This window comes from Pomacea canaliculata, linkage group LG7, assembly GCF_003073045.1.
Source record: "Pomacea canaliculata isolate SZHN2017 linkage group LG7, ASM307304v1, whole genome shotgun sequence".
NCBI lineage: Eukaryota > Metazoa > Mollusca > Gastropoda > Architaenioglossa > Ampullariidae > Pomacea > Pomacea canaliculata.
Window position 1 is genome coordinate 2,519,380 of NC_037596.1, and position 26,873 is coordinate 2,546,252.

A 26,873-nucleotide genomic window follows, 5' to 3' on the forward strand; every position below is an offset into this window, starting at 1 on the left:
CTCGAGAGGTGAACGTACAACAAACGCATTATATTGATAATACTTATCAGCTCTTGATCCCAGGCATAACAGCAACATCAAACAATAATATAACAAGTATTATTTATTATTATTATTTATTAAGCTATTATTTTCCTTATTTTCTAAAGCAGTCAATAAAGAACAAATGTGCTTTACAAAAACAAACACTTTTAATATTATTTATTCATTAGATTCTTGTTTAAACACTACATGTTCGTGGATAAATATACAAATGTAATCTGGAATTTCCACTCGCTAAATGTTTCTTTTACTTTAAATCTTTACATTTGATTCTTATTGTTGTTGTTGTTGTTGTTGTTGTTGTTGTTGTTGTTGTTGTTGTTGTTGTTGTTGCAGCGCTTTCCAAAATATTATTTTCAAAGCGCTTTACATAAATCACATATAAAGTACATAATAAACGACCATGCACCTATTCAAGTGCTGCTGGAAGGTAATACCTTTCTTCAAACTTGTTTTGTCTTGTCAAAGATGAAAATATAAACACATATCTGAACATTCTGTAAAAACGTTTAAAAATAATTTGCTAACAGCACACTGTTGTAACCCTGTAAACATTGAAAGGCTAAATACAAATGGAAAAAAAACAGACATAAAAATGAAACTTGTTTTAAAGAGAAAAACGAAAGAACATTTTAGTCATTATAATAAAACATTCCCCATGCCTTCAACGATTACTGAGGTGCAACTGACTTTGCTAGCGTTAGGTAAAAACTTAATTGCAAATGTGAGTAAATACAAAGCAAGCCGATGTCCAACCAACAAGAATTTAAAAAAAAAACTGAGTAGGGTTTTCGTTCTGATAAACTTCTTTACATTTTGGTAGTTTGCAATTTGTTTTTTGTTTTCTGTTGTTGTTGCTCTTATGTTTGGTTTGTATTTTTTCTCTGATGGTCATTGTGATAAAATGGCGAAGACAAAACCAACTCCAAGCACATTGGAAACGGAAATCAATCAAGAAATACCTACTCGATTCTGTATAAAATAAGAGACCATTGCATAGTTTGAAGTATCTTCACAAGGATTCCTTTAATAATCCTCGAACACTTCAGTTTTATAATAACATGTTTCAATTTTAACTGGTTTTTAAAAAGAATATAAACACAATCCTGAACATTTTGTACAACTTTCACAAAATCATTTGCCGAAATCACATCTATTTATAGATGTTTAAGGATTAATAAAACTAAAAACAACTCTAAAAAATATAAGGAGTATTATCAATAATACTTCAGACGCGACAATAAAATAACCCATATTTCTTAAAGAAATTTAGTCATTATTTGGGCTAAAATAATTCTTTAATATGATTAGTTAAGGCAAATTGCAAAATTAGAGCAAACTCTTTTGGTCTTGTTGGTCATCGCCTAGATTTTATACTAACTCAATTCTGTAAGTTTAACAAAACGTGAAAATCTGTTGAGAACCTTTGCTTTTTTTAATCTTGTTCACTGCTTTCTATTCTATTTTCCCCTTTGATTTCGAGCGACAACTGTTGAATGCAACGTAGACCAAACATACTGATATCATCAGTATCAACAATACACACGCTAACAGAAAAGCATAAACATCCAAGCACGAAAATTGTAAGAAAGGAACTTCATGTCCTGACGAACGAAGGTGATGGCCGCCATATTTCATCACGTGATCAAGCCAGTAGACCGCTTTCTCCACAGGAACACCGAATTCGATTTTAAACAGTTCCGAGGCTTTGATTATGGCCTGCTTGTCGCTCGTGTTGGTGGCCACTTTGAGAATGGTGGAGTACAGCTCGTGTGTACTGACGGTGTTGAGGTCGACAGTCTCTGCCATGCCCTTTACGCGCATGCGCACAGCGTTGTAGAACTGGTCAAGAAAGAGCAGCGTACAAACCACTGGCACGGCGTGGAACAGAGCCTCGTACTGACCGTTCTTACCGCAATGGCTGACAAACACGCGAGTGTTAGGGTGAGCCAGCAGGTCATTCTGAGGTATCCATGACGACGTCAGGATCTTCTTTGAGTTTGGTGACGAAATGTTTGAACGGAAAACGGATTTAAAAGGTAAATCCTGTAGCACACTGATGATTTTTTGTGTAATTGCTTTTGGTAAACTGAGGACATAATCGTCAAACGATACGATAACAACTCCTTCTTTTGCATCGTCCATAAAAGATTTAAACTGCGGTGGCAATGGTTTACCAGGACCTGTAGCTGTTCCTCCAATTAGTTTGACATTGGGCATCGATGGTCTCGGGTAGTCTAGGATGTGTTCCGTGGTAACCAACCAGATCTCAGCTCTTGCTACAAGCATGTCTATAGGCCACTGTTAAAAGCATTAAACAACATGTCAAATGTGTCTACAAACAATGCAGTGTCCGGTGCTTTTTCGCAAAATGTTTGTTTGTACCAAGAAGAACAAGCCTGCTGCTACTAAAAGTGACAAGACCTGGGTAACATACTTCACTTCAAAGGAAGCAAATGGTAACAATTTGTTTGATTATGAGCTTATAGGACTTTATATGTCAAAGTCATAGATTTTCTCAGTCTATAGCTTCGTCAGTGGGCAACTGCAACTCGTAACACCAACGTCCCAGACCCGTGTTCCAACGTAAACAGAATAGCAAAGATCACACTTACGTTCAAGCAACGTCCGTGTCCAACCAGACACATACAAACAATTCCTTGAATTCTCTTCCTTCTTTGTACCTTATCTACTGTCCACTGGACGATCCACTGCATCTGGTGCTGGCTTATCAGGCATTAGAGATTAATGAAGGTGACGTCACAAATCCTCTAATCCTTGACAGCTGGTGCTGGCTGTGAAGACTTTGCCACCAAAAGGTTAGGTAAAGTTCAGACCCTAATCAATTCCTTACAGTTTGGCGACTTCCCGTGATCCTCAGCATACCGTAGCGAATGCCCGCGAATGAAATTTCGACCGATATTTTTAAATTTTAAATTGGCATGACGCCTTCTACAATTTTTTTTTTTGGTCAGAGCGCTTTATATAAATCATTTATAGACTAGAGCATAAACAGCCATGCACTTATATTGGCACATAACACACATGATCAGTGCTGCTACATACGCCAAACATACACAAAGTAAATACAGAAGCCAGTCATGCACGTCCATGATCAGGACAATTTGTATGGATGCCAATTCACTAACTAGAATGATAACAAGCTGCTGTTAGGTAATAACATTGCTTAAATTTGTTTTCTTTTGTAAAAGATTGGAATTAAATTTAATTAAAAATTAAAAACGCATCTGGGCATTTTCTTTAAACGTTTATAATAGTAGGGTAAATCGCCATATTGCTGTATCCCTTTAAAGATAATAAAACTAAATACAAGTATCAAAGAAAGAAAAAATGGACCAACAAATAAAACTTGTTATAAAGAGCAACAGAAAAAACATTTTAGTCCCGATGATAAAACAACCCTTGCATCTACAAGGATTACTGGGATTCAAATAATGTTGCTAGCGTTAAGTCAAAACTCAATTGTAAATATGGAGGAATACATTGCAAATCAATGGCAAAATAGCAAGAAGATTAAAAAGCAGAAATGCGAAGAATTTTGCACAGATAAACTTGTTTCCATATTAGTAGTTTCCGGGGTGTTTTTTTTTTTTGTGTGGCTATTGTCATAAAAAGACGGAAAAAGTGACTACCACCAATTTAGACACGGAAATCAATAAAGTAATACGTACTCGATTCTGTAAATAGACCAATAATTTATTTTGGAGAATCTTTGCTAAACACATAGGCTACGCGGCTGCGGTAACCCGCGACGTGTTTGTTTACTTAGCGGCGAGTTCCCACGAATGAAATTTCCACCGTGATATTTTAAAATTTATTTTTATTAACCTACAATAAAAACAACTACCTGTGATAATCCGTTTTAAAGAGCACTTTAAATACATTTATATGGTGACATTTTTAACAAATATACGTAACAAATAGTCAAGTAGGTCAAAAGTTTTTTAACTAAATTTTCCTCTTTTTTGCCTTTAAGTTGGAGCAAAAAACCAATGACATACAAGGTATATCAAACATACTGCTATCAGCAATGTCAGTAGCTCACATTATTTATTTTACAACATACGTTACTTTGTTATAACAAGTACGCATTTAATAATCATAGCATACTTTACTTTTTTTAATAAGATGTATTTTGTATCGGTTTGAAAAAGGAAAAAAAAAGGAAAAAAAAGAAAACTAAAACAAACACCAATTTTTCCTAATTTTGCAAAAAAGTTTGCTACGTAAAATGTTTTTATAGCTGTTTGAAGGTTAATAAAACTAACAAGAAAACATTAAAATATAAAGAGGAATAGAACATTTCAGTTACAATAATGCAAGAAACCTTATTTTCTGAAGGATTATCAGGGACCAATTATTTAGTAATGTGCTTAGTTAATTTCAAAACTGGAGCAAACTCTTTTGCCCATGTTGGTCAATGGCTAGATTTATTGTTTATTTACTAACTTCTGTAAGTTTAAGAAATCCTTAACATCATTTTAGTAGTATTCATTCCTTTTTTATTCTAATTTTGGCTTTGATTTCGAGAAGAAACATTTGAATGCTTTATAAACCAGATACACTACAATCAGCAGTATCAGTAGTACACAAGATAAAAGAAAAGCATAAACATCCAAGCAAGAAAATTGTAAGAAAGGAACTTCATGTCCTGACGAACGAAGGTGACTGCCGCCATATTTCATCACGTGATCAAGCCAGTAGGCCGCTTTCTCCACAGGATCACCGAATTCGATTTTAAACAGTTCCGATGCCTTTGTGATGGCCTGCTTGTAGCTCGTGTTGGTGGCCACTTTGAGAATGGTGGAGTGCAGCTCGTGTGTACTGACGGTGTTGAGGTCGACAGTCTCTGCCATGCCCTTTACGCGCATGCGCTCGGCGTTGTAGAACTGGTCAATAAAGATTGGCGTACACACCACTGGCACGGCGTGGAACAGAGCCTCGTACTGATCCTCATTACCGCATTGGCTGACAAACACTCGAGCGTTGGGGTGAGCAAGCAGGTCATTTTGAGGTATCCATGGCGACGTCAGGATCTTCTTTGAGTTCGGTGACGAAATGTTGGAGCGGAAAACGGATTTAAAAGGTAAATCCTGTAGCACACTGATGATTTTTTGTGTAATTGGTTCTGGTGGACTGAGGACATAACTACCAAACGATACGATAACAACTCCTTCTTTGGCATCATCCATAAAAGATTTAAACTGCGGTGGCAATGGTTTACCAGGACCTGTAACTGTTCCTCCAATTAGTTTGACATTGGGCATCGATGGTCTTGGGTAGTCTAGGATGTGTTCCGTGGTAACCAACCAGATCTCAGCTCTTGCTACAAGCATGTCTATAGTAAGGAAAGGCATTTCTCGTGCATAGCGACTGACTGCGTCCTTGTAGGAAAATCCGTCCACCACAGAGGAAAAAACATGAATTACAGTGGTTAAAACTCGCTGAAGAAAACTCATGTGATGGCTGTAACTAAAAATTGGCCCTGGTATGTTGCAAGGTTGTAAAGGGATTCGCTGGTAGCTCGGGTCGTAAAATGCTCCAAGAAAAGCAAAAGGCACCCCAAGTCTATATGATATTATCGTCATCATATTCATGAGTCGTACACTGTCGAAAACGAAAAGATCTGGACGCAGTTCTTTAACCTTCTGGAAGAAAGAAGCGTTGGTAAGAAGAGTATCACAAAATTGTAAACCAATAGACATAAGCACACTAAAATCATCAGACAATCCTTTAAAATAGTTGCCGGGGAAAGCGGCCGTCATAATCTCCTCAAAGTTTTTCAATGTCTTGTACTCGATGACAGTCAAGTTAGTCGTGTCCAACACCCGCCTGTTGACGATGTAGTCGGGCATGGTCAACCACACCTCGTGACCTTGCCGAGCGAGGGTCCGCGCTACGTTCGTGTGGTAGATGGTGTGGCTGGTGAAGGGCGAGGGCATGAAGACAACTCTCTTACCCCCCACACACAGGGGCAGCAACACGAGGCAGCACACAGCTGTCCAAAGCAGGAGTTGTCGCATCTTTAGGTTTTCGATGCGCTTTTGGTCCTCTGTAACATTACAGAAAGTGTACAAACTGATTACAAAACCTAACGGGGCTGTGACGGACAGGTGACAGCCTGCTAGTGATGAGCGAAAGTTGTCTCTACGTCAGCATTTTGCGTTCATACTGTTGTTTCGAAAAAAAATTTCAATGGTTGTACAAAGGTTAGCTGACTTAGATAGATACCCGATGTCTGCCAGCTCTTCTCATTGAGACACATCCATCTGACCATAAACCTGCATCGGTACTAATGAGTGTTTAAAGATATACAGTCATAGACGCGTATATTATTGTAGTAGAAGTTGTATATTTACCGAAAAATAAATGATTAAATGAATCAGGGAATAAGCTAGATTACAATATCGATGAATATATTATATGTAATTAGAACTATAATGTCAATAGTTCTAGGTAACACACACTGGATTAGTTTTTGTGTGTTATGTTCACCCTTTCCAGTTCTGGACTCTTTCCACTTTAGTACAATCTTTTATCAGGACGCAGAAGACGCATGCCATACTTATTGTGGGAAACATTGGTTTGAAGGGAGGTGCGGAGTACACTTGTTACTGGTTACAGTTGTCATGTGTCACTAATGCCCTTCATCGGACTGGTCAGGTAAAAGTAAAACAAAAGTATCCCGATTAGTCTTTCAACAGGTGGGCTCAGCCACCATCAGTGTGAGAATGTAGCTTCATCTCAGCTTCTGTGACATCATCCTCTCCTTAAACTACAAACTTGTAAGCACTGGTAAAAACCGTACACACCTCACAACCGCTCAGTAGGTTTCTCGTGAGCGTGAACGCTTATTCATTCTTTATGTGTTTTGTTAATGTATTTTGTTCAAGAAAAGTTTTTTAAATCATTTTTAAACAATCTCTCGCTAAATCTCTTCGGCTTTCGTTCTGTTATAAGCCGGAGGATAATTTTCAAGCTATCAGTCTGACTGGCTTATCCATAGGGGAGGATAAGGAGCTATACAAGTCTGTCGTCGTTGTCGTTGTTGTAATAATAATAATAATAATAATAATAATAATAATAATAATAATAATAATAATAATAATAATAATAATAATAATAATAATAATAATAATAATAAAAAGGTCGATTTAAACTGACTTTCAAATATCATTTCACGGCCGTTGTTCTTTGAAAACACCACCCCGACATTTCCAGAGCATGCTGAGAATGTATAAACGATGAATCTGAGAAAAGGAAGGTAAGTAGGAGGCCGAGCGCAGATACTTTTGTGAATGGAACTACAATGTCACCCTCACTACTTACAACCATCGCTGTAAGCTAACCTACCGGTGCTGTGATTGAGCACTTGGGTGTTGGTACTATCTAAGGGACATAACCAAACAAGAGTTTGTGCTACGCTTACCTTATGATTGGCTGTCACTCTCAGCAAATAAAATATTAAAACTAAGATATACTTTTTTCCTGACCTCATTAATAGCCTCTCGAAGAGCTCAACAAAAATTGACTGCCTTAATTAAATTTTGTTTATGTAATTCTTCTTTTCATTAAAAAAGATTTCTATTACCTTAAATTCCTTTTTTTAAATTAAATATATTTCTTGTCTTTTAATAAATGTTGCTTTAATTCTACTAAAATTAACGAGACTTCAACTATTTTCTCGTTAGTTAATATCGCCTTAACTGATTCATTAGAAAGCCAAAATGCATTGAATATAAATGACGGCTCCTAACACAAAAATTAATTTCAAACTAAGTACCTGACTAAGAGCTGTTTAAATAAAATGGGAATATCCAGACACATCACTGTGATGCGTGTTCACAAAAAATGACACATAACATTGATGTATGTTTACAGACATTAATACAAAGACATTTAAGTGTTACACATTTTAAACACATTTATCGTCATACAACAAATCGTGTAGAATATCTCTTAAAACAGAGGCCGGTCACCATGACGATTTGTTGATGACACCATCGAGTGCAAAGCTGGAGAGGAATTTTTTTTTTAAATCCCTTTGGGCGTCTGCTATCGCTCAGCTCCCATTGCACATCGCAACACGCCAAATAAAAGTACAATTATCTTATCACATTTTTTTACTCAAGGCAAGCCATCATAAAATTTAGGAAAGATGAAAAAAATCTGCTGTGGGGTACTTTGCACTGTTCAGTCAGCCGCGGTCACTGATATACGTTAAAAAAAGTTACGAAGCCTGTCTGTACGAGTCTTACCTAAAATTATTTTGGATCTTGCTGTCCTCACAATATTTTACCACTTTCTTTGTCTCCTCTAGTTCAAGTTGCTTTTCAAATGTTGCCGAGGAGTGACATTAAAAAACATATTAATATTGCCTGACGAGGATTATATTACCCACCATGTCCTGGGTCATCTTGACTTTTTCGCGAGTGCTGACAACTGTACTCTAGTAAAACCTGCCAGGCCCTCTGACATGTCAACAACTCTGCTAATTGCGGGATTCCTGACAGGACTTTCTACCTACACCCATCACCTCTCGTTGTCATGAAATTTTCTTTAGAATCATATTCATGTCAACATATATGACAGTTTGGTTACAATACGGAAAAGGTAATCAAATGAAAAATATGGATTGAAGCATAAAAACTGAAGTTGTCAGACATATCTGAGGATATCGTTCAGATAGCAAAATGGTCGTTTGCTTACAATCGCCTATAAAACACAGTCCTGAAATGGTAGAAAAACGTTGGGGTGTCGAGTATCAATCCTGCCATACAATACAAATGCTACATAAGATAATGTATTTAAATATTGATACTGAATATGATTTCGACAACTCCTCAGCCACAGGCAACAAAAGTGCTGAGGATCCCTCTCGAATCTCTCACCCAGACCCTCTTATTTTTGAAACATCCAGGGCACCATAACCTCCCCAGCCTCGCACACAGCGGAACACATTCAAACCAAGACTCAAAAGCATGTACGCAAAGCAACCCTCAGGCTGACTCGCTCTGTCGACCTACTTGTCTAATAAGAACTTTTTATGAGACGATATTCGTGTGATAGTAGACTTTTTTTCAAATTATTATGTTTAGCATTTTTCAAAGTTTAAAAAGAGACATAGTGTGAAAAGACATCACCTACCGTCAATCCGTCGACAGAGCTGTAGGCTTCATTGAGTGAAAGAACAAGTGAGCCCCTCATGACGACTGTATGAAGCATGCACAGAGTAAAGTGCATGTGTTCTGACCTGTTCCTGTTCTTGAACCCAGGAGGTCACGATCTTCACTGCAGGGATTTCATGCTATAATTGTGCCAAGCGCCACTCCACATGTGATGTTCTGTCACTGAGCTTTGTACAGGGAATTGTGTACTTTGAGGGACTTCAGTACAACTGCAGACATACTCAAATCATGCAATATCTGATCTCTCCTAACTATGATATATGTGATTTTTTGGTTATTTTTAAGTCGTTTGCTCTGTTTTTCATATATTTCGTACATTGTCAATAGACAACCTCTTTAATGAGCGTGCGGCTTAGTGTAGAATAATGCTGTGCTGTCGTCTGTTATAATATTATACATATATGAGTAGATATAAAGAGAAGGACTGTTTGTACTTGTGAGTATGTCTGCACCGTATGTCTAAACAACAAGTGTGTTTACGTGGTCGTTTGTTTTTGTGTATGGATGTATGTATGTCTGTGTCCGCTTGTAACTACAGCCACTTGCGTGTCTTTACTGATGTGTGTCTATGACCGTTTGTTTGTACTATTGTGTATATTGATCCGTTTGTTACTGAACCCATTTGTTTGTCTGTGCTGGTGTGTGTCTACGGCTGTCTGTTTGTCTATAATAAAAAGAATCTGCGTCTGTTTGTTACTGCGGCCTCGATTTTGTGTGTTTTGTTGTGTGTCTGTGGCTTTTTTTTTCTTTTCTTGTTACTACGGCCAATTCTTTCTCTGTACATGTCTGTATGTCCCTGTTCGTATGTCTATACACTTTTTATATATCTACAAGTGCATTCCTGCTGCTGTTTGTTTGCCTGTACTGTATATATATATATTTTACACTAGCTCTTCATGAGAAGAAAGTCAGTGAATGGTTTGCAATGGCTCTACTCCAAAGTATGAAAGGAAGTAGAAGGATTGAAGATGTTTGCTGCGCCTTTTATAGATAGACAGATGGTGAATGTGCAGAAGGCAGTTTGTAGCTAAGCCCTGTATAGACCTAGAGCAAGAAACTGTGTCCTGTACAATCAAGTCTAGCAATTCCCAGGAGCCTCCTACATTTTGTGACTATTGCTGCTTTATCTTAGAGGATTTTATTTACTTCATTCATTCCTCGCAAGAATCCTACAATGACATTTTCATTATGTTCATATTCTAAGACACATGGAAGCATATAAATTTAAAAAAACTAATGTAGTGTAGTCTGCACATACTATATTGTTGTCCCCATTAAGGGGAGATAACTAAACGTCAGTATTCACCACACACAAATAAATACTCGTTGTGTGGGATTTTCTCCCTTAGGTACCTTTCTTCTGTTCCCATTTTATCGGTCAAAAAGGAAATTAACTGCCACGTTTCAAACATATCAGGAAATCAAAAACTCGAGAGGTGAACGTATAACAAACACATTACATTGATAATACTTATCAGCTCTTGATCCCAGGCATAGCAGCAACATCAAACAATAATATAACAAGTATTATTTATTATTAATATTTATTAAGCTATTATTTTCCTTATTTTCTAAAGCAGTCAATAAAGAACAAAGGTGCTTTACAAAAACAAAAACACTTTTAATATTATTTATTCATTAGATTCTTGTTTAAACACTACATGCCCGTGGATAATATATAAATGTAATCTGGAATTTGCACTCGCGAAATGTTTCTTTTACTTTAAATCTTTACATTTGATTATTATTGTTGTTGTTCTTGCTATTATTATTATTATTATTATTATTATTATTATTATTATTATTATTATTATTATTATTATTATTATTATTATTATTACAGCGCTTTCCAAAATATTATTTTCAAAGCGCTTTACATAAATCACATATAAAGTACATAATAAACAACCATGCACTTATGTAAGTGCTGCTGGAAGGTAGTACCTTTCTTCAAACTTGTTTTGTCTTGTCAAACATGAGAATATAAACACATATCTGCACATTTTGTAAAAACGTTTTAAACAATTTACCAACAGCACGTTGTTGTAACCCTGTAAACATTATAAGGCTAAATACAAATGCAAAAAAAAAAAAAAAAAAAAAAAAAAAAAAAACCGCAGTAAAAACAGACATAAAAATGAAACTTGTTTTAAAGAGAAAAACGAAAGAACATTTTAGTCACTATTATAAAAAAAATAATTGCAAATGTGGGTAAATACATAGCAAGCCGCCGTCCAACGGACAAGAATTTAAAAAAAAAAACTGAGTAGGGTTTTCGCTCGAATAAAATTCTTTACATTTTGGTAGTTTGCAATTTGTTTTCTGTTTTCTGTTGCTGTTGCTCTTATGTTTGGTTTGTATTTTTTTTTCTAATGGCCATTGTGATAAAAAGGCGAAGACAAAACCAACTCCAAGCACATTGGAAACGGAAATCAATCAAGAAATATCTACTCGATTCTGTATAAAATGAGAGACCATTGCATAGTTTGGAGTATCTTCACAAGGATCCCTTTACTTATATTCGGACACTTCAGTTTTATAATAACATGTTTCAATTTTAACTGGTTTTTAAAAAGTGAACAAAAATATTGAAGAATATAAACACAATCCTAAACATTTTGTACAACTTTCACAAAATCATTTGCCGAAATCGCATCTTTTTATAGATGTTTAAGGATTAATAAAACTAAAAACAAATATAAAATATAAGGAGTATTATCAATGATACTTCAGTCACGATAATAAAATAATGATTATTTGGGTTCAAATAATTCTTTAATATGCTTAGTAATGGCAAAGTGCAAAATTAGAGCAAACTCTTTTGGTCGTGTTGGTCATCGGCTAGATTTTATTCTTACTCAAACGTGAAAATCTTTTGAGAACCTTTGATTTTTTAAATAGTGTTCACTGACTTCTATTCTATTTTTGCCTTTGATTTCCAGCAAACACAATTAAATGCAACATAGACTAAACATACTGATATCATCAGTATCAACAGCACACATGTTAACAGAAAAGCATAAACATCCCAGCACGAAAATTGTAAGAAAGGAACTTCATGTCCTGACGAACGAAGGTGACTGCCGCCATATTTCATCACGTGATCAAGCCAGTAGGCCGCTTTCTCCACAGGAACACCGAATTCGATTTTAAACAGTTCCGAGGCTTTGGTGATGGCCTGCTTGTAGCTCGTGTTGGTGGCCACTTTGAGAATGGTGGAGTGCAGCTCGTGTGTACTGACGGTGTTGAGGTCGACAGTCTCTGCCATGCCCTTTACGCGCATGCGCTCAGCGTTGTAGAACTGGTCAATAAAGATCGGCGTACAAACTACTGGCACGGCGTGGAACAGAGCCTCGTACTGACCGTTACTACCACAATGGCTGAAAAACACGTGAGTGTTGGGGTGAGCCAGCAGGTCATTCTGAGGTATCCATGACGACGTCAGGATCTTCTTTGAGTTCGGTGACGAAATGTTGCAACGGAAAATGGATTTAAAAGGTAAATCCTGCAACACACTGATGATTTTTTGTGTAATTGCTTCTGGTGGACTGAGGACATAACTGCCAAACGATACGATAACAACTCCTTCTTTGGTATCATCCATAAAAGATTTGAACTGCGGTGGCAATGGTTTACCAGGACCTGTAGCTGTTCCTCCAATTAGTTTGACATTGGGCATCGATGGTCTCGGGTAGTCTAGGATGTGATCCGTGTCAACCAACCAGATCTCAGCTCTTGCTACAAGCATGTCTATAGTAAGGAAAGGCATTTCTGGTGCATAGCGACTGACTGCGTCTTTGTAGGAAATCCGTCCACCACAGAGACATAAACATGAATTACAGTGGATAAACTCTCTGAAGAAAACTCATGTGATGGTTGTAGCTAAAAAATGGAACTGGTATGTTGCAAGGCTGTATAGGGATTCGCTGGTCGCACGGGTCGAAAGTTATTCCAAGAAAGGCAAAAGGCACCCCAAGTCTATATGATATTATCGTCATCATTTTCATGAACCGTAGATTGTCGAAAACGAAAAGATCTGGACGCAGTTCTTTAACCTTCTGGAAGAAAGAAGCGTTTGTAAGAAGAGTATCACAAAATTGTAAGCCAATAGACATAATCACACTAAAATCATCGGATAATCCTTTAAAATAGTTGCCGGCGAAAGCGGCCGTCATAATCTCCTCAAAGTTTTTCAATGTCTGGTACTCGATGACAGTCAAGTTAGTCGTGTCCAACACCCGCCTGTTGACGATGTAGTCGGGCATGGTCAACCACACCTCGTGACCTTGCCGAGCGAGGGTCCGCGCTACGTTCGTGTGGTAGTTGGTGTGGCTGGTGAAGGGCGATGGCATGAAGACAACTCTTTTACAACCCACACACATGGGCAGCAACACTAGGCAGACTGTCCAAAGCAGGAGTTGTCTCATCTTCATGTTTTGGATGCTCTTTTGGTCCTCTGTAACATTACAGAAAGTGTAGAAACTGATTACAAAATATAACGGAGTTGTGGCCGACAGTTGGCAGCCTGCTAGTGATGAGCGAAAGTTGTCGCTGAGTCTGCATTTTGCGTTGATACTGTTGTTTGAAAAAAATTTTAGTGGTTCTAAAAATGGTAGCTGACTTGTATAGATACCCGATGTCTCCCAGCTCTTCTCATTAAGACACATACATCTGACCATAAACCTGCATGGGTACTAATGAGTGTTTAAAGAGATACAGCCAGAGACGCGTATATATTTGTACTTGAAGTTGTATATTTACAGAAGCATAGATGAATAGACGAATCAGGGCATAAGCTAGATTGCAATATCAATGAATTAATTAGATATAATTAGAACTAGAATGTCAAGTGTGCTATGTAACACACATATGTAAATATATTGGATTATTTTTTGTGTGTATTATGTTCACCCTTTCCAGATGTGCTCTTTTTCCACTTTAGGTCAATCTTTTATCAGGACAGAGAAGCCGCATGCCATAATTAGGAAAAGAATGGTTTGAAAGGTGGTGAGTACACGTGGTACAGTTACAGAAGTCATGTGTCGCTAATGCCCTTCATCTGACTGGTCAGTTATTCTCACCTCTCTCTCTCTCTCTCCTCCAGTCGGACCCATTCCTTTATGTCAGACGGTAAAAACTGGACCTTTTAAAACAGAAAATAACTGTCTCTTAGATTCTGACAAGAGTGTGACGAGTTTTTGAACTGTAAAGTGGGAGAAGAATAATGTGTTGTAAATTTGCGTAAATTGCTTAATTCTTCATGTATTTTTAAAAAAATATATAGATATGTATGAGTAAATTTGTTACCTACTATAACTGTTGTAAGCGCAAAAAGCTTGAGTAAATTGGAGTTATTTAATATCATTAAGTGTGGACAGGGCCACAAAAGAGACAGATATGTTTTGTGAAGAAAACAACGTGCAAATGTCCAGTCGTCTATGTGTTCGTGAGTGTCTGTGGCACACTGTGCCAAAGTGAATAGTTAACAATATAAATGTCCATACACATCACTGTGATTCGTGCTTACAGAAAATGACATATATCATTGATATGTGTTTACAGACATTAATACAAAGACATTTAAGTGTTACACATTTTAAACACTTTCATTATTATCCAACAAATCGTGTAGAACAAGTCTTAAAACAGAGGCCGGTCACTTCAACGATTTGTTGATGACACCATCGAGCGCAAAGCTGGAGAGTAAATTTTTTTAAATCCCTTTGGGCGTCTAATATTTCTCAGCTCACTTCGCAACACGCCAAATACAAGTACAGATATCTTATCACATTTTTCTATTTTTAAGGCAAGCCATCATAAAATTTATGAAAGATGAAAAAAATCTGCTGTGTGGTACTTTGCACTGTTCATTAGGCCTCGTTCACTGACATACTTTCAAAAATAATACCAAGGCTGGCTGTAAAAGACTAAACATAGATGTTTTTCGATCTTGCTGTCCTCATAACCTCTTACCACTTTTTTTCTTTGTCTCTTCTAGTTCAAGCTGCTTGTCAAATGTTGCAGAGGAGCGACAGTGAACACATTAACTTTGCCTGACGAGGATTATGTTACCCACCCTGTCTTGGGTCGCCTTGACTTTTCGCGAGTGCTTAAAAATATATTCTAGTTAAACCTGCAAGGCCATCTGACATGTCATCCCCTCTGCTAACTGCGGGATTCCTGGGAGAATATTCTACACACACCCATAAACTCATAAAATTTTGTCATAAAATTTTCTTTACAATCATATTCATGTCAAGGTGTGTGACAGTTTGGTTAAAATACGGAAAAGCAAATGAAATGAAAAAAACGGACTGAAGCATAAAAACTGAAGTTGTCAGACATGTCGTAGGAAATTGTTCCGAAAGCAAAACACAGTGCTGAAATGCTACAAATATGTTTTGGTGTCGAGTGTCAATCCTGCCATACAATAAAAATGCTACGTAAGATAATATGTTTAAGTATTGATACTGAATATGATTTCCACAACTCCTCCACCACAGCCAACATAAGTGTTGAGAATCCATCTCGAATCTCTCACCCAGACCATCTGACTTCTGAAACAACCAGGACACCATAACCTCCCCAGCCTCGTACACACCACAACATAACATAAAACACACACAAACAAAGAGTCGAACACATGTACACAAAGCAACCTTAGGGCTGGCTCGCTCTGTCGACCTACTTGTCTAATTAGGAATTTTTTATGAGACTATATTCGTGTGATAGTAGACTTTTTCTCAAACTATTATGTTTGACATTTTATGAAGTTTAAAAATAAACATATTATGAAAAAGATATCTCCTACCGTCAATCTGTCGACAGATGTAGGCTTCATTGAGTGAAAGATCACGTGAGCCCCTCATGACGACTGTAGGAAGCATGCACAGGGTGAAGTACATGTGTTCTAAGCTGTTCTTGAACCCAGGAGGTCACGATCTTCACTGCAGGGTTAAACATGCTATAATTTTACCTAGCGCCGCTCTACATGTGATATTCTGTTACTGAGCTTTGTACAGGGAATTGTGTACTTTGAGGGACTTGAGTACAACTGTAGACATACTCTGTCTCAGATCATGCAATATCTGATCTCTCCTATGATAAGTGTGATTATTTGGTTATTTTTATAGTCGTTTGCTCTGTCTTTCCATATATATCGTACATTGTCAATAGACAACCTCTTTAATGAGCGTGCGGCTTAGTGTAGAATAATGCTATGCTATCGTCTATAAAAATATTTTATATATATGCGTAGATATGAAGAAATGGACTGTACTTGTGAGTAGGCACTGCATGTCTTAACAACAAGTGTGTTTTAATGGTCGTTTGTTTTTGTGTACTGATGTGCTGGTCCTGTATGTATGTCTGCGTCCGTTTGTAACTACAGCCACTAGCGTGTCTGTACTGATGTGCGTCTATGATCGTTTGTTTGTACTATTGTGCGTATGGATCCGTTTGTTACTGAACCCATTTGTTTGTCTGTGCTGGTGTGTGTCTACTGCCGTTTGTTTGTCTATAATAAAAAGAATGTGCGTCTGTTTGTTACTGCGGCCTCGATTTTGTGTGTTGTTGTGTGTATGTGGTTTTTTGTTTGTAGTAAAAGCGTCTCGGGTGGTTGTTACAACGGCCAATTCTTTCTCTGTACAAGTCTGTATGTCCCCGTTTGTATGTCTACACACTTTGTCTATATCTGTAAGTGCATGCCTGCTGCTGTTTGTCTGTACTGGTGTGTTTACTTTTTTCTTTTACTAATGTATGTCTGCCTCAATTTGTTTTACCGTTTTTATATATTTGTGCGTGTATTCTTTCTTTCTTTATGCAATCCTTTCGGTACCAAGAAACTTTTTGCGTCTCTGTTCGTGTGTCTGGCTATAAGTGTTAATGCCATTTGGCTCTGTATGTATATGTGCATGTTTTTCTGTGAGGAGTGTTGATGCATAAACGTGTGTGTGACTGCTCCCGCACGTGCGTGTATATGTATACTTTTGTGTAAATGAGAGAAGGAGCACGATATAAATCATTTTGGTTGAAGGGAGATAAGAGCAATTTATGATTTTGGTTCATTTTTGTATAGTTATGTGAGTTTGCAAACTTCTGTTTTCTGGTGTAGTTACAAACCTTAATTTTTCGACTTTTTCAGTACGACTGGAACTTCTGCACGTCTGCCATTGTTCTTTTGCGTTAATGGACATAAACAGCATTATTGCTGAAGGTCACGTGACTGATGTGTTCGGTTCTCTACCTCTTCGATATTTCCCCCGTGTTTTGTAGTCTTGTGTTGTTTCCCCGTATCGTACTTTATAGAAAGCATTAACAACGCAGGTAGACGAAAGCATAATAAATTTATTGAGTTAAATTTATAAATTAGTAAAATTATTTTATCTTCTTTCGGGAACGACGAAGCAAAACATTGTTCTTCCTTTTTTTATACAGGAACTGCTCATGCGTAGAAATGACCAGCAAGACATCACAACCTGTCCCAGAAGCTGTTCCTGGACTGTGCGGCCAGAGCTGCACCAAGTTCTATCCCTACGTGGCCATCAGCTTCTTCTCAGAACTGCTCACAGCGATGTGTAATATGCCTATATTTCATCGTTATAGTTAGGTAAACTTTTGAAACTTTTAGGCTTCAGTTGTAGTTTTTCTTCTATTTTGTATTTATGCATTGAACAAATAACAGCTCTAAATCTTTTCAGTTAGTAATATTTTTAATTTTCCTCATTGTTAAATTACAGCTTAATCTTTTTCTTACATTTTAGCAATACCTGATTTTCTTCTTTATCAAAATATCTAGGTACTAGTAATTCTTTATGGTCTATTTTTCACTGGCCGAATGATGTCGTTTTCATCAGATGACTTGCTCTTGAATCATTATTATTAGTGTGGTTTGAAAACCATCTGTTTTCTGTCATGTATTTAGTGATTAGTTTGAAACTTAATTTTAGGTACTGTAATTCATTTGTGTCTACTTTTAGTCATGCATTTTGAATAATTCAACGCCAGGCTGAGAACATTACTTCGCAATGAATTCCCTCAGTACCGTCTCCATTTCGATGCAGCGTTGCATGTTTGTGCGACGTTCTGTTGTTTTTTTTTTGTTGTTGTTGTTGTTTTTTTTTGTATTTGCTGTATTTCTGAATAACTGTTTTTGGATATGTTTTGTGTGTTTAAATATGTTTTATACACACTTTGAGTCTTTCTAGATGCTTAATGTGAAAGGAACATTGAGTGTACTCTTCAATTTACAAAAACTGTATAAAATAGTAGGGCTCACAAATTCCGTTTAGGTGTACTAGTTGTGGGAGATGACGACTATACTTTCAAATCTGAATAAAAAAGACAAGGTAGTCTGTTTTAAGCGCAGGGTTATTTTCGACAATTCGCTACACACCCAATATGTGTTTCTCGTGTGTTCTTTACTTGTGATTATCGATTGTCGTGAAGAATTATATAATAAAGCCATCTGTTACAATATTTGGTATTTTTACAATATCATAAGGAGTAACATAATACATCCAGCCGTTACAATATTTGATCTGTATGCAGCATGTCCAAAATCAGATGAAAAAAAACAAAATGAGCTTGTATGCAGTCTACTATAAAAGCTACTAAAATATATGAAACAGAAAATTATTCTATATTATTTATGTTTAAAACACTTGAAAACCTGTTCTTTGTTGTGAGTGTTCATAAGTAGTCAAGTAAACAAAAAAATCACATCACACACCCCATACAACTCCTACATTCACACTCACTTCCCACCTCACCTCTCCTAGCAATAATTGCACTGGTGATGTCCAACAACTCGAGAGGTGAACGTATAACAAACAGGTTACATTTATAATTCTTATCAGCTCTTGGTCATAGGCATAACAACCTCATCAAACAACCATTTAACACGTATTATTATGCAATATTTACTGAGTTGTTATTTTCGTTATTTTCTAAAGCAACCAATAAAGAACAAAGGTGTTGACCAAAAACAAACACTTTTAATATTATTTATACATTAGATTCTTCTTCAAACACTACATGCTCATGATGAAAATAGTCATAGGATAATATACAAATTTCACCTACAATTACAATATGTTATTTTTTTAATTTAAATATTAGAAATAATAATAATAATAATAATAATAATAATAATAATAATAATAATAATAATAATAATAATAATAATAATAATAATAATAATAATAATAATGTTGTTAATGTATATGGTTCTTTGCAAAAAGAGCTTTTAAAAGAGCTTTACATAAATCAAATGTAAACTTGATCATAAACAACTATGTACTTAAACTAGTGCTGATGGAAGTTTCTGAGCTTGTTTACTTTTTTTTTTCTCTTGTAAAAACAATATAAACACATATCTGCGCATTATGTAAAAATGTTTAGAATTATTTGCTAACAGCATGTTGCTTAATCCCTTTAAGATTATAATGCTTAAGACAAACATAAAAGAAAAAGAAGAATATACCTAAAAATATACCTTATAAAGAGCCACAGAAAGAACATTTTAGTCACGATAAAAAACAACCCCTATACATTTATGGATTTCTGGGGTGAAGGTTAGTTTGCTAGCGTTAAGTAAAAACTTATTTGAAAATATGGATGAATACATGGCAAACCAATGGCGAAATAACAAGCATAGTTTGAAAAAAATTCTGCGTAGATATTCGCTACAATGAAATTATTTACAATTTTGGTAGTTTGAAATTTGGTTGGATTTTTTGCCAGTGTGATAAAAAAGTTAAAAAAAATAACCAACTCAAACCACATTCGAAACATAAATTAATGAAGAAATACTTGATTCTGTAAATGTAACGAACCATGAAACTTTTTTAAGCATCTTCGCAAAGATCCCTTTATTATTATACTAGCATACTTCATATTTTTTATTTACGTGTTTTCATTTTTATTGGTTTAAAAAAAGGAAAAAAATATTTCGAGTACAAACACAAAAATATTGGCTAAATAGCATGTGTTTGTAGCTGTTTAAAGGTTAATTAAACTAACAAAAACATAAAATTAAGGAGTAATATAAATGTACTTCAGTCACAATAATAGAAAAAAACGATATTCCAAAAAGAATTATTGTGACTATTGGAGAACAATTATTGAGTGAACGCCAGAGTCCAAGACAGCATCAAACTAAATGGAGAAGAGATTGAGGAAGTTGACAGTTTCACCTATCTTGGGTCCAAAATGTCAAACACCGGGGATGCGGAGGTGGAGATTCAAGCCCGACTGGCGAAAGCCAGCCACTCCTTCGCCTCACTCAGGAGCACATGGAAGGCAACAAACATTTACAGAAGATCAATCTGAGAATCTTCCAGTCAACTGTGATCAGCACCCTCCTTTACGGATCAGAATCATGGAAGATGACCAAAACCATCAGTAACAGACTTGACGTCTTCCAAAACAGATGCCTCAGGCGCATACTTAACATCTTTTGGCCAAACACCATCACCAACGAAGAACTCCACCGAAGAGCTGAAACCGAGTCCATCACCACGCAGGTTCAACAAAGGCGTTGGCGATGGATTGGACATGTGCTCCGCCTGCAGACAGCAGACCTCTCCAGAGTCGCCCTACGATGGACTCCAGACGGCCGAAGAAAACGAGATGATAGGAAAGGGCTGGACATGGGGTCACCTAGAGCGGGTTTCAGCCGAGCGACATCAGTGGCGGACTCTGGTTGAGGCCTTATGTACAACTTGATGCACAAAGAGGAATAGATAGATAGATTGGAGAACAAATAATTTTTCATCTGATCAGTTAAGCCTAACTGAAAAATTGGAGCAAACTCTTTTGCCCGTGTTTATTCAGTTGTGTAAGTGTAGAAAACCATCAAAGTCGTTTGAGTAATTTTGATTTTTTTTAAATCGTGTTCACTAACTTTTATTCTGATTTTGCCTTTGATTTCGAGCGACAGCAGTTGAATGCAACGTAGACCAAACATACTGATATCATCAGTATCAACAGCACACACGCTAACAAAAAAGCATAAACATCCAAGCAAGAAAATTGTAAGAAAGGAACTTCATGTCCTGACGAGCGAAGGTGACGGCCGCCATATTTCATCACGTGATCAAGCCAGTAGGCCGCTTTCTCCACAGGAACACCGAATTCGATTTTAAACAGTTCCGAGGCTTTGGTGATGGCCTGCTTGTAGCTCGTGTTGGTGGCCACTTTGAGAATGGTGGAGTGCAGCTCGTGTGTACTGACGGTGTTGAGGTCGACAGTCTCTGTCATGCCCTTTACGCGCATGCGCTCAGCGTTGTAGAACTGGTCAGCAAAGAGCGGCGTACAAACCACTGGCACGGCGTGGAACAGAGCCTCGTACTGACCGTTCTTACCGCAATGGCTGACAAACACGCGAGTGTTGGGGTGAGCCAGCAGGTCATTCTGAGGTATCCATGACGACGTCAGGATCTTCTTTGAGTTCGGTGACGAAATGTTGGAGCGGAAAACGGATTTAAAAGGTAAATCCTGCAACACACTGATGATTTTTTGTGTAATTGGTTCTGGTGGACTGAGGACATAACTACCAAACGATACGATAACAACTCCTTCTTTTGCATCATCCATAAAAGATTTAAACTGCGGTGGCAATGGTTTACCAGGACCTGTAACTGTTCCTCCAATTAGTTTGACATTGGGCATCGATGGTCTCGGGTAGTCTAGGATGTGGTCCGTCTCAACCAACCAGATCTCAGCTCTTGCTACAAGCATGTCTATAGTAAGGAAAGGCATTTCTGGTGCATAGCGACTGACTGCGTCTTTGTAGGAAAATCCGTCCACCACAGAGTAAAAAACATGAAGAACAGTTGTTAAAACTCGCTGAAGAAAACTCATATGATGGTTGTGAATAAAAATTGGCCCTGGTATGTTGCAAGGTTGAAATGGGATTCGCTGGTAGCTCGGGTCGTAAAATGTTCCAAGAAAGGCAAAAGGCACCCCAAGTCTATATGATATTATCGTCATCATGTGTATGAACCGAGAATTGTCGAAAACGAAAAGATCTGGACGCAGTTCTTTAACCTTATGGAAGAAAGAAACGTTCGTAAGAAGAGTATCACAAAATTGTAAGGCAATAGACATAAGCACACTAAAATCCTCAGACAATCAGGGGCAGCAACACGAGGCAGCACACAGCTGTCCAAAGCAGGAATTGTCGCATCTTTAGGTTTTCGATGCGCTTTTGGTCCTCTGTAACATAACAGAAAGTGCACAAACTGATTACAAAACTTAACGGGGCTGTGACGGACAGGTGACAGCCTGCTAGTGATGAGCGAAAGTTGTCTCTGCATCAGCATTTTGCGTTCATACTGTTGTTTCGAAAAAAAATTTCAAAAGTTCTACAAAAGTTAGCTGACTTCGATAGATACCCGATGTCTGCCAGCTCTTCTCATTGAGACACATCCATCTGACCATAAACCTGCATGGGTACTAATGAGTGTTTAAAGAGATACAGTCATAGACGCGTATATTATTGTAGTAGAAGTTGTATATTTACAGAAGAATAGATGATTAAATGAATCAGGGAATACGCTAGAGTACAATATCGATGAATATATTATATGTAATTAGAACTATAATGTCAATAGTTCTAGGTAACACACACTGGATTAGTTTTTGTGTGTTATGTTCACCCTTTCCAGTTCTGGACTCTTTCCCCTTTAGTACAATCTTTTATCAGGACGCAGAAGACGCATGCCATACTTATTGTGGGAAACATTGGTTTGAAGGGAGGTGAGGTGTACACGTGTTACCGGTTACAGTTGTCATGTGTCACTAATGCCCTTCATCTGACTGGTCAGTTATCCTCACCTCTCTCTCTCTCCTCCAGTCGGACCCATTCTTTTATGTCAGACGGTAAAAACTGGGCCTTTCAAAACAGAAAATAATTGTCTCATATATTCTGACAAAACTCTGACGAGTTTTTGAACTGTTCAGTGCGAGAAGAGTAATGTGCTGTAAATTAGGGTCAATTGCTAATTGTTCATGTATTTTTAAAAAGATATAGATATGTATGAGTAAATGTGTTACTTTTGTAACTGTTGTAACGCAAAAAGCTTGAGTAATGGGAGTTATTTAATATCATTACATGTAGACAGACCCACAAAAGAGACAGAGTTGTATTGTGAAGAAAAGAACGCGTAAATGTCCTGGAGTCTAAGTGTCCATGAGTGTCTGTGACACTGTGACACATTGTGACAGACTGTGATAAAGTCGACAATTAACACTAACATGGAGCTCGTCAAAAAATTAATCGCAATCTGAAAAAATCTGGAAACTCGCCGCATCACTGTATAAGCCGCAGGGTTTGACGTTGGGAAAAGTCACGTGGGGACAGACGCTGTACACTGAATGTCTCTGTCTCTAGGGACGAGCGACCTCACAACTCATCAGAGCAAACGTTGCCTCCTGGGGTCAGACGATGTCTCCCTTAGCAATATACTGCAGGATACATATAAACTGAAAGATTCACAAAACAAAGTAACACGAAAAATCTTCATGGCATCTACCAGGCATATCAGTCCGTGGCTTAAGCCAGACCCAAACACTCACGGCCCGTCTCCTGGCCCCGCAGGCTGCTCCTATTCACAGTTACAAACGAGAACAAACTTACTCATACATGTCTACTTTTAAGAATACATCAAAAACATACACATACACATAAACATATAAACCTCGAGATTTCCTAAACTACAAACACAAACCTTTCGTGTCCTTTACTTCCCCACACGTCGTGCTACGAAGTGAATATAAATGACGGCTCCAAACACAAAAATTAAATTCAAACTAAGTACCTGACTAAGAGCTGTTTAAAGAAAATGGGAATATCCAGACACATCACTGTGATGCGTGTTCACGAAAAACGACACATAACATTGATGTATGTTTACAGATATTAATACAAAAGACATTTAAGTGTTACACGCTTTAAACACATTTATCGTCATACAACAAATCGTGTAGAATACCTCTTAAAACAGAGGCCGGTCACCATGACGATTTGTTGATGACACCATCGAGTGCAAAGCTGGAGAGGAATTTTTTTTTTTAAAATCCCTTTGGGCGTCTGCTATCGCTCAGCTCACTTTACCACATCGCAGCATGCCAAATAAAATTACAGTTATCTTATCACATTTTTTTACTCAAGGCTAGCCATCATAAAATTTATGAAAGATGAAAAAAAATCTGCTGTGGTGTACTTTGCACTGTTCAGTCAGCAGCGGAAACTGATGTACTTTAAAAATCGTTACCAAGCCTGACTGTACGAGTCTTACCTAAAAATGTTTTTGGATCTTGCTGTCCTCACAATATTTTACTACTTTCTTTCTTTGTCTCCTCTAGTTCAAGTTGCTTTTCAAATGTTGCCGAGGAGTGACATTAAAAAACATATTAATATTGCCTGATAAGAATTATATTACCCACCATGTCCTTGGTCACCTTGACTTTTTCGCGAGTGCTGACAACTGTACTCTAGTAAAACCTGCCAGGCCCTCTGACATGTAATCCACTCTGCTAACTGCGGGATTCCTTACAGGACTTTCTACCTACACCCATCACCTCTCGTTGTCATGAAATTTTCTTTAGAATCATATTCATGTCAACATATATGACAGTTTGGTTACAATACGGAAAAGGTAATCAAATGAAAAATATGGATTGAAGCATAAAAACTGAAGTTGTCAGACATATCTGAGGAAATCGTTCAGATAGCAAAATGGTCGTTTGCTTACAATCGCCTATAAACACAGTCCTGAAATGTTACAAATATGCTGTGGTGTCGAGTATCAATCCTGCCATACAATGAAAATGCTACATAAGATAATGTGTTTAAATATTGATACTGAATATGATTTCCACAACTCCTCAGCCACAGGCAACATAAGTGCTGAGGATCCCTCTCGAATCTCTCCCCTAGACCCTCTTATTTTTGAAACATCCAGGCAGAGACGTTAAAGCTCTGGACAGTCAACTCAGGCGCGGGAACAGATCTCGGGCGACGCGCATGCGCTGGACCAAGGGTGCAATCGCCTTTTCCGGCCTCGTTTTTCACAGTGTGTTGCTACTTTCGTTATTATTTTGAGATGCCAGGCAAGAACTGTGCGATTCCAGGATGCCCTGCTTGCAAAAGTCGAAACAAAGGTTTATCATTTTTCCGCATAAGAAGACTAGATAATAAAGACTGGGAAAAAGCTCTTGTGAGAACTGTGAATCGTTGTGATTCTAGCTTCAGCATCGAAAGAGTGACCACTCGCTCCAGACATTCTATTGTTTTAATGAAGGTAAGTCTCCTTGTGAGATAAATATAACCTTTTATTTTATAATAATTCGACTTTCCAGTGGTTCTAAGTATTGCTGTGCCAGATGAAAAGATTTAAAGTTGTAAAAATAATCAAACTATTAATCACCTAGTATAAACAATGTTTAACACTGCTGTTTGAAACTGCTGAGTGCTGGATACGGTTCGCAATAGAGAGAGAGAGTGTGTGAAGAGAATAAATAACCTATTATAATATTTAATTTGTTATAATATTAACCAACTCAAGGTAAAACAAAAGTTGAGAAGTAAATTAAATGATTGCATTTTTGTATATACTAACATTAACATGAATAGGATTACTTAAATTCAACCATTGTTTAGCAATAAACCATTTAAAATTAAAGCAGAACACTTAGTGTTCCTTCTTCAAAAGCTCAAATAACTCTTTGCTGGGGCGGGATTAAATCAGCAAATTAGTGTTAACTTCATGACTTTTATATTTGGTTCATTTGGCCTAACTTTACTCAAATGAGGTAGGTAAAGAGAAGCAATAACCAGTGGGCTAATTCTGTACACAAGATAATTAGCTTATTATCATCAGATACAGGTCTGTCTGCCTTACATTTAATCTATTGAAATAATTTGCTACTTTTTATCTGCCTGTAGATCTCTTAACTATTTTGTTCACTTTCAGGTAAAGGCATTTGTCATCACCTTATCCCAGTAAGTCAACCCACAGAGTTAATGCCAAAAAAGACCACTGAAACACCTAAGCCATAAGCTAGGAAGCCATCAGTGAGCATTGATTATTCATTACTAGGATACAACATGATCACTGTCAAGAGTAATGCATGATTAATAAATGCGTTTTATGTGAAACTGTTGACATTATGTCTACCAATTTAATGTTCTTAATGCTTCTAGCTTTAACATTCGGCATTATACCTCTTGATGACTTTACATCCTTGCAGGGTAAGATACTCATATATTTCATGTCAACTGGTTAAAAACATCTACAGTAGCTAAGCTAAAGCATTCATGTGAAGAGTAGACCTAATTGTTGCTTCAATAACAAGAGGTTTATTACCTTTGTTTACATTTTAAGACCGTTGACTGCAGCAGTTTTACTCTTGACTCATCTTCTATTAACTCGTGATATAAAGTTCTGATTGTGCACTGCGTGTTACATAAAAATTATAAGTTGCTTCACCAATTGTATCAATTAGTGGATAATAATGAGGCACTGTGTTCCTTTATAACAGACTCCTGTCTCTTGTTTTGCCTTGTTTCTGACCTTGGATGAAATACAGCCGAACAATAAAAAAAAATACAATTAC

At 37.1% G+C, this 26,873-nt stretch overlaps 2 protein-coding genes across 2 annotated transcripts; both read right to left on the bottom strand.

Moving 5' to 3' along the window:
• Nucleotides 1-312: 312 nt before the first annotated feature.
• Nucleotides 313-2,766, bottom strand: LOC112567655 (UDP-glucuronosyltransferase 2B15-like). Its single transcript, XM_025244367.1, has 2 exons — nucleotides 2,658-2,766; nucleotides 313-2,343 (listed from the first exon to the last, which is right to left on the bottom strand). The coding sequence occupies exons 1-2, from the start codon at nucleotides 2,757-2,759 to the stop codon at nucleotides 1,498-1,500; spliced, it is 948 nt and encodes a 315-aa protein (XP_025100152.1). The 5' UTR covers nucleotides 2,760-2,766; the 3' UTR covers nucleotides 313-1,497.
• Nucleotides 313-16,096, bottom strand: LOC112567643 (2-hydroxyacylsphingosine 1-beta-galactosyltransferase-like). Its single transcript, XM_025244349.1, has 2 exons — nucleotides 16,063-16,096; nucleotides 313-6,115 (listed from the first exon to the last, which is right to left on the bottom strand). Exon 2 carries the CDS (start codon nucleotides 6,084-6,086, stop codon nucleotides 4,566-4,568), a length of 1,521 nt encoding a protein of 506 aa, XP_025100134.1. The 5' UTR covers nucleotides 6,087-6,115; nucleotides 16,063-16,096; the 3' UTR covers nucleotides 313-4,565.
• Nucleotides 16,097-26,873: the final 10,777 nt, after the last annotated feature.